The sequence below is a fragment of the Lactuca virosa genome, chromosome 5, assembly GCF_052849685.1.
Source record: "Lactuca virosa cultivar CGN04683 chromosome 5, Lactuca_virosa_CGN04683_v6, whole genome shotgun sequence".
Classification (NCBI taxonomy): Eukaryota; Viridiplantae; Streptophyta; class Magnoliopsida; order Asterales; family Asteraceae; genus Lactuca; species Lactuca virosa.
This window is the reverse complement of record NC_136430.1, coordinates 348,027,968-348,041,465: the sequence shown is the minus strand read 5'-3', so window position 1 is coordinate 348,041,465 and position 13,498 is coordinate 348,027,968. Positions and strand designations below refer to the sequence as shown.

Below are 13,498 nucleotides of genomic sequence, written 5' to 3'. Positions count from 1 at the left end.
TTGCAAGACACATTGATTAGATATTATTATTTTATTATAAAAATAATATATCAATTGGTTTTTAAAATCTAGATACGATTATTTTATTAAAATATTAATATATTCCTTTGCAAGGCTTTCAATACATGAAAGACATAATCCTATGTGTCATGAAATACCGGCCCCCAGCCTTACAAATGGTTTTCAAGCCATGGATGTGTATGTTCTAAATGGCGAATTGCATACCACTTTAAGTTGCATCATGTCAGACAGTCGTGTTCTCCGACTCCGACATGATTTCAATGTAATCCCAATAGCAATCAAACACCAAGTTGGTCATTTTTTGTTAATCTCTTTATAAAACTCAGTTAAACTTTAAGATTGATAACCAAATAGAATAGTATAGAATATAAATTCATTATATCCTTGTATCTTTCTTTTAAACTAGACTTTTGCTTAAAATGAAATTTTGGATTCCTTATGCCAATTTGTGATTTCTGCTTCAAGTATGGGTAATTTGGCACAAGTCTTTATACTTTAGTATAATCTGATTTTGATCTATAACTGTTTTAGCCCCAAACCAAACAAGATTGTGGAGAGTGAACTGAATACATATTTCTGTTTACTTCTGAATTTACAAATACAAACAAAAAACAAAGTTTAAGCATGAAAATCACTTGACCTAGAATATATCACTAACATTCAAAAAATAAACATAAAAGTAATTGAATACATAACCAAAAAATTAAATTAAAAAAAAAAAAAAAAAAAATGTTACAATCTATTTGATTATACGCATTCCACGAGCTCTTTTGCCCTATAAAACCCAATAAGAAACTATTTGTTTAAAGAAATCTGAAACAGAAAAACAAAAGTTTAATTTCAACATTATAGAATTTGATATAGGTTTTTTGTTTTTGCCTTATAACGATTAAAAACATGATTAAGCCTTATGCTAGATTGACAGAAGGAATCAGCAAGCAATTGATGTATAATCATATGGCATACAGCATAACTTTAGAAGCTCGGCACAACTACAATGGCTGCACCAGGAGAACATCTTAAGCTATGAATACCTCTTAAGTACCTGCTATATTTCATCATCTTCCATTCTGTAAAAAATTACTGTTTTCTGCTTTTAAATCAAAGCTAATTAATTCCCACAACAAACAAGTGAACAATTGTAAACGATGAACAAATTAGAAGACTCAGATGAGTAAGGAATTATATCATCGAATCTAGCCATATGAATTAAAACCGCCTGCAGCAAAAAGCTGGACAGTAACAATTTATAGGCACAGAATCAGGGAACTTTTCATCCTCACTGTCATCTTAAACATACATGATACAGCTAAATCTTATATGGATAATCATCAAAATAGATCGAATCTGTAACAAGTAATACAGATAGAATACTATGGCGTTTGATTTTAGCTGCAAAAAACTTCTTCATATGCATACTACGTTATAAATCACGAATAAAAAGTGTGGCGATGACCTTTTGGAATATAGAATCATGTATCAGTATATATAAAACGAACCAGATTTCTACTCGCTTTGAGAAATGGCTAAGATCCACATTAGAATACACAAATCTACATCTACGGGGGAAGCTTCGTAAGAAGATGAAAGTAATTTAGGGTTTAACTCTATACGAGAGAGAGAGAGAGAGAGAGAGAGAGAGAGAGAGAGATGCCAGGTTTAGGTTTTGAGCTGTGCGGAGTCTTTAGATCGATGAACGCCGACAGCCTCCACCATCCATGGCCGTTCTCAATAACCGAAAGATCAGTGTTGCTTTATATACCCGATAGGTTTTAGCAAAACCCCTTCATTATTATTTTTGTTTTTATTTTATTTTTTCTCTCGAAACACCCCTGAATTATTCAAGAAAACTCTTTAAGGACTTCTTGATTTTGATTTATTATTCGGGGATAAAACAAGATTCGTCTATGGAATTAAATGGATAATTTATATACTAATAGAACCCTCTTGATTTTAATAATTCAAAAAATATATAGATCTTATTGTACTTCTAATAATTATTTAACTATAAACTCTAAATAAGGCGACTTATCAACCGAATACCCAATTTTGTTAAATTTAATTTAAGTACTAACAAAAATCCATGAATTAATGTTGAGATAATACATATGGGTTGTAAATTTTTATTTTATCATTATGCCGATTTGTGCTAATTAATTTACATAAATATCCATAAAATAGTTATAAAAATATAAGATATTTTCACTGTTGTAGCATTTTGAGAAACATATTTATTAACTATTTAGTATTAGTATAATAAACTACCGTCTCATATATTCATATCATTATTACTTTATATAATATTTAGCCATTAATATGATTATTTCATCATTCTATATAAACCTCAAGTATCACTAAACTTATTGTATTAAACTCTTAAAAAAATGTATATTACATAGGTCTATAAAATAATGAAATTATATTACTTTAGGGATCTTCCACTTCATCTTTTTATTCATTCACTTAATATATTTGTATTTTATTTTTGTGCCATTTGATAACCAGAGTCATCCATACCGTTTTCTTAATTGTGGTCAGTTATTATTTCTTTGCTTATTTTGATTTTGTAACTTATTATTATTTTGATTTTTATATATTTGATTTGGAAATCCACATCCTTCATTTTGGTTTTCCCTTAATTGGTTTTATTTGTATTATACTTTTATTTTTTGTTTATTTTAATTTTAATTATATATATATATATATATATATATATATATATATATATATATATATAGGTAAGTTCAATTGAGAAAATAAAAAAGATTGAGAATGAGAGAATCATTCTCAGCCACTCATTTAATCTAAGCATAAAAAGACACGGTGACAAACTTGTAAATATGTTAATAACCTTCAATCTCAAATACGTAACTATAGAGAATTCGATAACAGTTCGTTCATCATCAAAATTTCTCCTCCAACCTTCAACAATCATCCAGATTTCTTCAACTAAACCATCATCAATGTTATCCAGTGTTAATCCATCATCAATTTCATCGATTTCTTTGTTGAATACTCCGAATGTTCGTAGCTTGCAAGCATCTGTTAAAGTTCATAACAGATTTGGAACTGGAATTTCCCAGATTCGCAAACGAACTCAGTTGGAATCGGAATTTCTTCGTTGTTCATGAAATTGGAATCGGAGTTCTGGACTCGCAGTCACATTCAACATTGAAGGACTCGGAACCGGTACTCACAGGTTCCCAATCGGATTTTCGGAAATCAAAATCAAAATGAGAAATCGATCAGACATAGGATGTCGCATTTGAAGTTGAAATCGGAAGTATATGATGATTTGGAATTGATAACTTGAATTGGAAGTATCATGTTTTTAACATTTTTAAAATAGTTAAATTGTATGCACTCCAACTGTTTGATGAAATGCATAAACTAAATTACCACGTTATATTCACATATGAATATGTTTTCTCACATGAATCAGTATATGATTATTAAAAATACAAAACAAATATGCAAGTCTGTATGTTATTCATATGTGAATAACATATAAAAATTATATATATATATTTGTGAAAATACCTTCTAATATTCATAAGTGAATATATTCACAAGTGAATATACCTTGTAATATTCATATGTGAATATAATGTGTAATATTCATAAGTGAATATATCATCTAATATTCACAAGTGAATATACTATGTAATATTCACATGTGATATACCATGGAATACTATGTAATATTCACATATGAAAATATCATTTAATATTCATAAGTGAATATACCATCTAATATTCACAAGTGAATATACTATATTAATATTCACAAGTGAATGCATCGTCTAATATTTAAATATGAATATACTATGTTTATTATATGTTATATTCATATATGAATGATACTTAAATTGTAAAAAAAAAAATAATCATATTTTTTATTCATAAGTGAATAACAAACGTACTGTAATTAAACCTGATGCATTTTTATTCACTTACGAATAACGATAGCTGAAAATATAAAAAAAATAAATTTTTTATTTTATCTTAAAACTATATCAATATGGATGTTTATTTGTAGAGAATAAAAAATCATGAATTTTGGTATATTTAAAATCATTTTTCGATAAAAATAACTTCTTAAAAATTAAAAAAACGAAAAAAAACTATGTTTTTGTATATATTAAGGTAATGATTAACATAGTTTAAGGAAATATGTTTTGTTGGAAAAGATATGTCCAAAACCCTTGAACCGATTTCCTTCCAAAACCCTTCAAATTAGTGATTTGAAACTTTATTATTGAAGTTTTGAAGCACAAGAGTTCGATTCAGGCCTTGTCCAGACAATTCTTTCGATAGATAGCTGATGACGATCGAAGTCTGCAACCTACCTGCGTGCGACTGCTTTGCAAGGTAAACATTGGAGTCGTACTTTTCCGTATCTCAGTTCACCCGACACTCACCACTCATGATTCAAGAATCAATCTTTATGTTTCTCTAAAAAGAGGTAAAACACCCTGATTACTCTTTCTATCTCTCTTTATCTGTGTGTGCTTTCAATAACAGGACCAAACCTATTTGATTTTGGATTTTACGGATCAAGCAGGACCAAACCTACAACCATAGATTTATGCAGGTATTTTTTGTCCTTTTGGTATCCATCTTGATTTCCTTTGCCCTCTCTTAAAGTTAATTTCACCCATGTTTTCTTGCAAACAGATGGAGAGGGATCTGATGAACCCATGTTTTGACCCATAATTTCTGAAATTAGATGGAGATGGATTCGATTAACCCACATTTGCTACCACCATCTTCACCTTCTCTTCTTTCTACTTCTTGCCCAATATTTCTGGCCCATCTCTCCTTTTTTATTTGTAGGATTTTTTTTTGTTTTTTTTTTTTTGTAAAATGGTTCTAGGTACATGTAGTTCTTGAGATGGTTCTTCTTGCTCTACCTCTAAATCTACTCTCATGTAAGAAGAAAAAAATGGAATCAAAACCTTTGCAACCAACGTAAGTCACTATTAATATGTTTGTGCGTGTGATGTGACTGTTTGTGTGTGGAATTTAGTGTTTCTTTTTTACCTCCATATTACACACACCCCACAAGTTTGATATAATGAAGGTTTTAACTTCTTTATGAATATTCAACAGGGTGTAAATGTGAGCTATGTCAAAGTTCTTTATGTATTCCTTATGAACCCCCTTCTATTGATTTCTTATTTTTGTTGTAGAAACATACCCACTTTCACTGGACATGTTTTCAAAATAAGTAATTTGTTGAATTTTTGGTATTTGTTTATCATGAATTCATCAGCCCGTGAACTGAATGAGTGGAGAATGTCACTGAAGTAGTTGTTATTATTCATCAAACTCAAGAACAATTTTTTGGATGATGTTGTCATTGTGAAACCCCTGTTATAGCTTCATCACTGAATTTCAAACCTCTCTTGACCCTAATCTCTCTCTCTCTCTCTCTCTCTCTCTCTCTCTCTCTTAGTTCTTCATAATCATTCATCGTCAAAATGCTTTGATATTTTCAGTTTTAATTTCAATTTTAGGTATGCCAGTGGCCTCATATTCAGGTAGCCAGGATGCAATATGTACAAGTGTGTGTGGAGAGGGTGGATCAAAGATATGCTCAAGTGAATCACAAAACCACTCACTTCGAACCACCAGTATGATTTTCAACCATTAAAATCATTAGTTTTCCATTATATGCTTCTTATTTTTTTTATGTGTGTATGTATGTAATTAGGTGTTAGACTTTAAAAGAGATGACTTTCAAAAAGGAGAAAGGGTAAGCCAAGGAAACACCATGAGATAAGAACAAAGGCTTTTGGTAACTGGTTCTGAATTTCCAATGTTATGATTTAGCACCTGATTTAGAATAATATTTTATTTGTATATTTGGAAGTATTTGGTTGCTTTTTTAATAAAAGAAATGCAGCATTTCGTTTGCATATTGACTCACCTGCTGCCATGACATAGCTTAAGATTTAGAAGTTTATGTATGTGTTCGAGATTGATCTTGGTGTTATTTTTAAATTAGAAGTCTTACATTTATATTGCTCATAACTGTAATGGAAGTCGATATGTATGGTCTCTAGGTATGTTATTATTTCAATATATAATGTTTCAGTTAAAGGAAGTTGATTTGTATTTACTGATGGCAGTCATACACCTTTTTTGTTTCTTTGAGATATTACAGCTAGAATCAAGTTCAATTTTGTTATAATTTAAAAAGGTTTTTTAGTGTGTAAATATTCTACTAAATTAACTAGATTGACTATTTGTGAGGGAATGAAAAACTTATATAACTAAAATTGATATCTTAATTATCTACTTTAAAAAGGGTAGTTTTGGAATATATGAAATTATAATGTTTTAATCGGTAACGTTTTATTTAAAGTGAAGTGCAAGTGCTTATTTTAGTTGAATTTGCTGAGATTGGTTACCAGATTTGTTAAAATTTCAATGTTAATATGTCAAATATGACTTTTTAATAAATTAAAAGTAATACTAAAAATTAAGACATTTAGTGTTTTTTACTAATATAATTTAAAATACTTTTTGAAATGAATACAAGTTAGACTTGAACTTTATCACTTCTATCTAATGTGTTAGTTGTATTAAAATGATTTGGAAAGCTTGATTTGTTGTTAGGCATGAAACAAATGCAACGTAGTTTTATTTATTTCTATATTCTAACATTCTACTTTCTTCAAAGCTTTTGTATATTGTATAGATTTATTATCTCATGATGTAAGTAAAAAATCCGTAAATTTTTTTATTTGAAAGGGTTGGTGTTTTTGCGTCTTGCCTCATTGCAAGAATGTAAAGTTTTGTTATGAAAATGTTCGTTTGACTATCGTGGTCGGTCATAGCATTTGTTGAATTTATTGGTAATGTGTGTTTTACAAATTAAACACTTACATGCTACAGATTTATTCAAGTTCCAAAAAGTTGCAATAAATCCATGTATATTTTCACAAAGAAATTATATTTTGGTCTAAAACGTCAAATCGTGTTACAACAATTAATCATTATTTAACAGTCGTATCAACTACCAAGAAACCCTCATTTAGTCTCTCTACAAGATGCTTACTAGCCTCGCTATAAACCGCCCCATGGCTCGTGCTAGGGGGCTCGCTACCATGAACTTGCTACCTGCTTAGCGAGAAGTGAGAGAGATGAAGGCTCTTACTTGATTGGTTGTTGGAATTTTTGACCACCATTAACCTTTTGATTTATGCTAGGGGTGCTACCACTCCGTATCAAATGCTAAGGAAAAGTGCTAGCTAGTGGGCAGGCAAAAAAATAACATAACAGTAAAAAAACGATGTGGCAAGGTGCTACGAGTGCTTCCATTCCCTCCAGCCTAAGAAAAAGTCGTTGAAGTTTACCATGAAATTACAACCATTAAATAATTGGTCAAACACCAAATGGAAACGAACTTTTCTAAATCATTATGAAAGCTATCGTTATTTGATTTTCAATGACCACTAACTAATTAATATATTATAATCGACAAATCTTATCAATTAAATTCAATGCTCTAACAGATAAGTAATCAAATGTTCAATAAATATCAAACATAAGATTTCTATCAATGAAAATAGTTTGTTAAAACTAAACATATTACAAACCGAAATGTTTTTAAAGAGCTTCGTTAGTCAAAATATAAACACTAATTTTACAAAAAAAAAAAAAAAGTTAGAGGTTATAACATAAAAAAATAAATTCAATGTTATTCTTGCATTTTGGTTTACTAAGAGGGTGTTTGGATAAACTTAAAAAAGAGTTTTTTTTTTTTTTAAAATTATTATCGGTTCCACACTTGTATAAGTTAAATGAGTGTTTGGATAGACTGTTTTTTAAAAACAACTTATAGCGGTGTGGAACCGGAGATAAGTCATTTTTGATAAGGTACTAACCCGAACTTATAAAAACTCCTTATAACTGATAACTGTCCAACATTTCAAAGAATCATTTTTTTGGTCATTTTGCCAAACATTAAAATAGTTTATCAACTTATAGCGTTTTGACATTGGATAAAGCTAATCCAAACACTTTTTTAAAAACTCTGACAATAAACTATAAGTTAAAAAGTTCTTATCATTTTAAATAAGCTTAACAAAACACCCTAAACATAATTCCAATGGTGTATCATGTGACAATATAAATATATTAGTGAATCTTGAAAAAAAAAAGTTTCAACAATGAAAAAGTTTATACCTCAAATGTGGTGTATAAAGAAGTGTTGCACGATTAATTATGGACAGTTAACCATTAGTAATGGCACGTGCGTTATGATAATTGGACGATTAAAATCACACAAAGTTGTTATTAAAAATCTTAATAAGTTTCCGTCTTCGATTATCAAGTTGCGGTTAACTATAAGTATGAGAGCATTAACTGATCCATGGTTCTCGGACTTTCTATTACGTGTCGATGATGGAGTTGAAGAAACGGTGCACAAAAACTTTATTCGTATCCCCGATGATATGGTAATTCCCTTCATTGAAAAAGAAAAGTCATTGCATCCCCGAAATAGCTGTTGGTCAACATACTGGAAAGAGGGTATTTTTGCCAAGGATTTCTCTAAATCCGTCTGAAGATGACATGTTCCCGTTCAAGCTGAAGAGAAAGCAATTTCCAATTCGATTATGTTTTGCCATGACAATTAATAAAGCTCAGGGACAAACAATTCCAAATGTAGGAATTTATCTTCCAGAATTGGTTTTCTCGCATTGCCAACTTTATGTGGCATTATCCAGAGAGATATCACGTGCCACTACAAAAATATTGGTGAATCCATGATGAACAATTCAACGGTAGTGAAGTCTTATACGTCAAATGTCGTGTATAAAGAAGTGTTGCACGATCAATAACGATCAGCCAATCATGTGTTCATATGCATTTGTAAAGAATCCCAACTTTTCATTTTTAATTATTTCTGATTTCGTTTCTGTTAGCATGACTCTTATTGATAATTGTTTATGTGTAGTATACTATTTGCGCAAAAACACTAATCCTATATACGAACTCATTTCTGAAAAAAAAAATCGCACCCGGCGCTTGGCGCGGGTAGACGGCTAGTATATATATATATATATATATATATATATATATATATATATATATATATATATATAAACACATTGCCTCTTTCTTGAAAATTAAAAGGTACAATAGGTAATACCTCATATACAATAATATTAAGCATATAATCACCGCATCGTATACGTATTACACTACACCGTATCACCTTACCCTAATCTCCTAAACACACAACAGCCGCCATCAAAAAAAATTCACATCCGTCTCCACCAAAGATGCAATCGACGCCTGGAAGTCCATCTTTTCCGTCAAACACAAGTAGCCCTAACCCTATCCCGCCGCCACGATCAACCACGATCAACGATTTGAGGGAACAACAAGTAAATTTGATCCGGGAATTCGGAGCTTTTAGTTCTTATTCTCGAAGATCTCTCCGGCCGGCCGTTAGTTCATCATCTGCCACGATGGGCCCATCTGAAGCTTCGGTGGCAAGATCGAATTTTTTATGCGCGTCACCACCAAAGTTTGATACCGATTTCAAGGTCGATTTCTTCCTTTTTTTTCTGCCTTCGATAGCCACAACTACTTGTTTGCTGCTACTAATTTGCGACTTGTTTGTTGTTCATATATGATATCTGTAAGAAGAGGAATGTGTTTGCTGTTCGTATATGGTCGATTTCTTCCTTTTTTTCTACCTTCGATAGCCACATCTACTTGTTTGCTGCTACTGATTTGCGACTTGTTTGTTGTTCATACATGATATATGTAAAAAAAGGAATGTGTTTGCTGTTCGTATATGATATCTATGTATCTTGAATTAGATGTTTGAATATGTGTTCTTAAGGCTTGTATGTATGATGGTTTTTTATCTGAGTTGGGATGGTTGGCCTTGCACGCAAGCTGTTTGATCAAATGCCTGAGAGGGATTGCATTAATTTTATCCCTAATTTCTCCCTCTTAAATCCAGGATGTAGCTGCTACTGGTAGACATACATGTATATGCAACATGTGGTCTGTACATCTACCAACGATTTGCAGGAGGGAAATTATAAACAGGACCACAAATCTTCATCTATGTTTTCATCTCATTTCTGCCAATTTGTTAACAGGTAATCTCTGTTTTCCTTTCTAGCTCTTCACTTAATAATAATTTCTGCCAATAATAATATGTTTTCATCTCATTTCCTTTCTGCCAATCTATTAACAGCTGTTCCCTGATCAGAAGAAGCATAGTAGCTGTTGTTGTTATTCCATCACCAGTTCCCATCCTTTATTACTACCAAAAAATGGTATAACTCTTCGTTATAATTCTTTGGTTCTTTGACTTTTTTGACTCTGCATACCAAAAGAAACCACACTTTGCTTTCGGGATCCATGAGCCATATTTCACCAACTTATGCTAATATTTTAAGTTATTTGCACAAAAGAAAAAATCTACCTGTATTGAACATCATAACATGCTCTTGGTGTTTTGCTTTATATTTTTCATATTTTGATATTCTTTGATTCTCTTTGATTCAACACAAAAAGAATAATTGGGTTTGTTCACTAATTTTTCCATATCTTATATTTCCTCAAGTTTTTTTTTTTAATTTTTATTTTCAATGTTTTCTTGTGTTTTAAAGGACATGGTGGTAGTGTCGCTTGCACCCTTCGACGATCCATCGCCATAGGTGTCATCATCGGAGCCATACGGTGTTGCCTTCAAACACTTTCTAGGTATTGTTCCTCTCTATTGGATTTTATATTTTTATCTCTTTTCCTTTCCTTGTTGTTTCCGCTGTAATCAATATGTTCCCTTCAATATACTTGAGAAGTTTCGTTTTTGATACAATATTCCAATTTAGATTCACGATTTTAGCCAGAAAATTTTCAATTAACCACTGATAGATAATTAATTTTGTCTATGATGTGGTGTCTCTGATTATGTATAATATATATAGAGGAGGTGAAGGATGGAAGAATGAGAATTTGGAAGGATTAGAGGAGTTATCTGTTAAAAAGGGGAATAACACGAACATTTGAAACACAACAATTAACGGTTCAATTTTTATTCATCATCTATTATAATTGATTATTTATAGAGTCAATCGACATAATGCTCATATAATGAAATTATAGTTGATTTGAAGACAGCTGGACACAATTTGAAAACTCATACGCTCCCATGCTTAAAGGTCAAATGGTTGGTGCATTTATACAAGTTTATATTTCCTTCTACATTTAAAATTGTTTCAAATTTTTTTTTTAGTAATTTTAAAATTTTATTTTCTTTGTTGATGCCTGGATTTCAGGTCATAAAACACACCTAGCACAAAATAACAAAGTTACAAATTTGATATTCTGAAACAGACTAAGAAACTACTCTCAAGTTTTAAATGTCAAATGAAAAGGTAACATCCAGATCTTAGCCTATGTCCTTACTCATGTTGATTTTTGTTCTTCTATTGTACTTTCCTTTTTTGTTTTCCTTTCATATCTGGTGGTTCTTGAGTGATTAATATCTTTACAACCCTCCCTCAAGGTTTCAAGTTCTCAACATGGCTGTAAGAGGAAAAATTTCAAATAGGTTATATTTATTTCTTATTTTCTTTTCTTTAAGTACATATACTAACAATTTTTCATTGATTTGCATGGGGAATACTGTCAAAGAGTCTGATATATACATCTATATTTGGGGATATCAAATGCAACTAGATAACTCATAACTTTATGGTGCTAATTCATCAACTTATGTTCATGGCTTATTAACTACCTAACAAAAAAATCCAACGGATTAACAGATGATGTTTATGTCGATTAACTGATGGGTCTTACCAACGTTTATAAGCTATTAACATATTTTTCATGCTACATGAGTGAAAAAGAACTTGACAACATCATTATGTTTTTAACTGCATGTCTTACTTTTTTTTACACTTCATATATGCTGTAAGATGAGAAACTGAAGATGTAGAGCTTCTTCAAACTACCCAGACCCTAGACAGGTTTGAAGCCATTTTCAGTATTTACATTGTTGTATTTATATAAATGTTAGATTTGTAACTTTTAAAGCTTAAAAGTTACTGACTTTTGAAAGTACTTCATGTTCTTAATGTACACTGTGTTCTTAATGTACATTGTGAGTGTGTGTGGCAAAATGCAACCCCCCAAGTGATAATTAACATAATAGACAATTTCATTCCATCCTTTGCAGGAATTATTACACTTGGATGAAGCCATTGGTATTAAATACAGAGGAATATGGACATCTCACATTTCAAAATTTCCAAATCCCTTTTGAGAAGTTTATGCCTCATTATACTTTTTAGTACCTGGACCAAAGGATTCATGTAAGTTCCATTTAAAGTTTGTTAGTTTCTTTGAGTATTGATCTCGATTTCAGGCGCTAAACCTCATTCTTGAGCCCAAAACTTTTCACCTTAATTTGAGAAAAGCTTACTTGACACTCAGATGAGAGTGACTTTTTTTTTGTGACATTAAATTTTTGGGTAAGTGTAGCAGTTCAAAATAAGAGACACTGAGATTTTAGAAACATCATAAATGGCCTCCTTTGTCAGTACTCATTCCCATATTAGTTTACTTCATTAATATATGATTCTATCTATGATGCTAACAAATTGAGATCTTGTTGCAGTAACGGTAAGCTTCTTAAGTGTCATGACGAAGTTTTAATGTTATTGATCTGGCTATAACCTCATTATTGGATAAGAGTTGTTGGTTTGCGATTTGTAATGTGTAAATCACTTAGTTAAAGTAGTTAACTTTCATTTGGATAGAATAATCTTTCTGCATGGCTTTGATTTCTCGCATCGTCAATTAAGACATCTTTGTTTAGGAGAATTCTTATAAGAAAATTGATATTTTTTTTTACCTTAGAGCTGTACGTAATAACCATATTTTGTGTTCTTATTTCCTAACATAATTTATTTATCTCCTGCACTATTTTTTTAGAATGTCTAATAAGGATTATATTTGTTGTATTATGGGTTTTCATGTTCTCCCCATGTGAGTTTCTAATTGAATGGTCTTTAATTTTGACATTAGATGATTAGCTTAAAACATTTAGGTTTGTGTTTCTTTAAATGTAAGGTATTAGCCACATTTTGTGTTTTAGATATGCTTACTGTTGTTTTCTTTTTTCCTTCCAAAACCTCAAAATGGTTGACTATTCACTTTAAAATGTCTATGTGAATGTGGTAGAGCATCTCAAAACTTTAATAAAAAATGTCACATATTATTTATTTTATGTATGATTTTGCTAGGTACAAGTTTTAATCGGAATACACACGGAAGGGTGTAATTGGTGCTATAAAAGAGAAAGTTTGAATATATTTAAATGATCGATCAAAATCTATACATGATTGTGTGGATTTTCTTGATAACGGATTTTATAATTATTCATGTTAACTTGACGTCGTAGTTTAGAAAAAAATTAATATTTTCACTCTTTTGT

At 30.8% G+C, this 13,498-nt stretch overlaps 1 protein-coding gene and 2 long non-coding RNA genes across 13 annotated transcripts; 2 read left to right on the top strand and 1 right to left on the bottom strand.

The window, feature by feature from the left end:
• Positions 1-584: 584 nt before the first annotated feature.
• LOC145112753 (uncharacterized) lies at positions 585-1,810 on the bottom strand. The gene is made up of 2 exons (XR_013710647.1): positions 1,521-1,810; positions 585-834 (listed from the first exon to the last, which is right to left on the bottom strand). It is a non-coding gene; the product is annotated as an uncharacterized LOC145112753 (long non-coding RNA).
• Positions 1,811-4,223: 2,413 nt separating this feature from the next.
• Positions 4,224-5,458, top strand: LOC145117478 (uncharacterized). The gene is made up of 3 exons (XR_013712682.1): positions 4,224-4,392; positions 4,546-4,615; positions 4,699-5,458. It is a non-coding gene; the product is annotated as an uncharacterized LOC145117478 (long non-coding RNA).
• Positions 5,459-9,220: 3,762 nt separating this feature from the next.
• LOC145116173 (uncharacterized) lies at positions 9,221-13,326 on the top strand. Of its 11 annotated transcripts, XM_079052526.1 has the most exons (8): positions 9,221-9,584; positions 10,010-10,151; positions 10,250-10,331; positions 10,668-10,761; positions 10,986-11,083; positions 11,164-11,227; positions 11,337-12,029; positions 12,239-12,915. In XM_079052526.1, exons 1-3 carry the CDS (start codon positions 9,318-9,320, stop codon positions 10,258-10,260), a joined length of 420 nt encoding a protein of 139 aa, XP_078908652.1. In that variant the 5' UTR covers positions 9,221-9,317; the 3' UTR covers positions 10,261-10,331; positions 10,668-10,761; positions 10,986-11,083; positions 11,164-11,227; positions 11,337-12,029; positions 12,239-12,915. The 11 variants fall into 11 exon arrangements, with proteins under 11 accessions (XP_078908652.1, XP_078908651.1, XP_078908656.1 ...); XM_079052525.1 differs by adding an exon at positions 13,308-13,326 and having other exon boundaries at positions 10,668-11,227; positions 12,239-12,374; XM_079052530.1 differs by lacking the exon at positions 10,986-11,083 and having other exon boundaries at positions 11,164-11,219.
• The last annotated feature ends 172 nt before the right edge of the window (positions 13,327-13,498 follow it).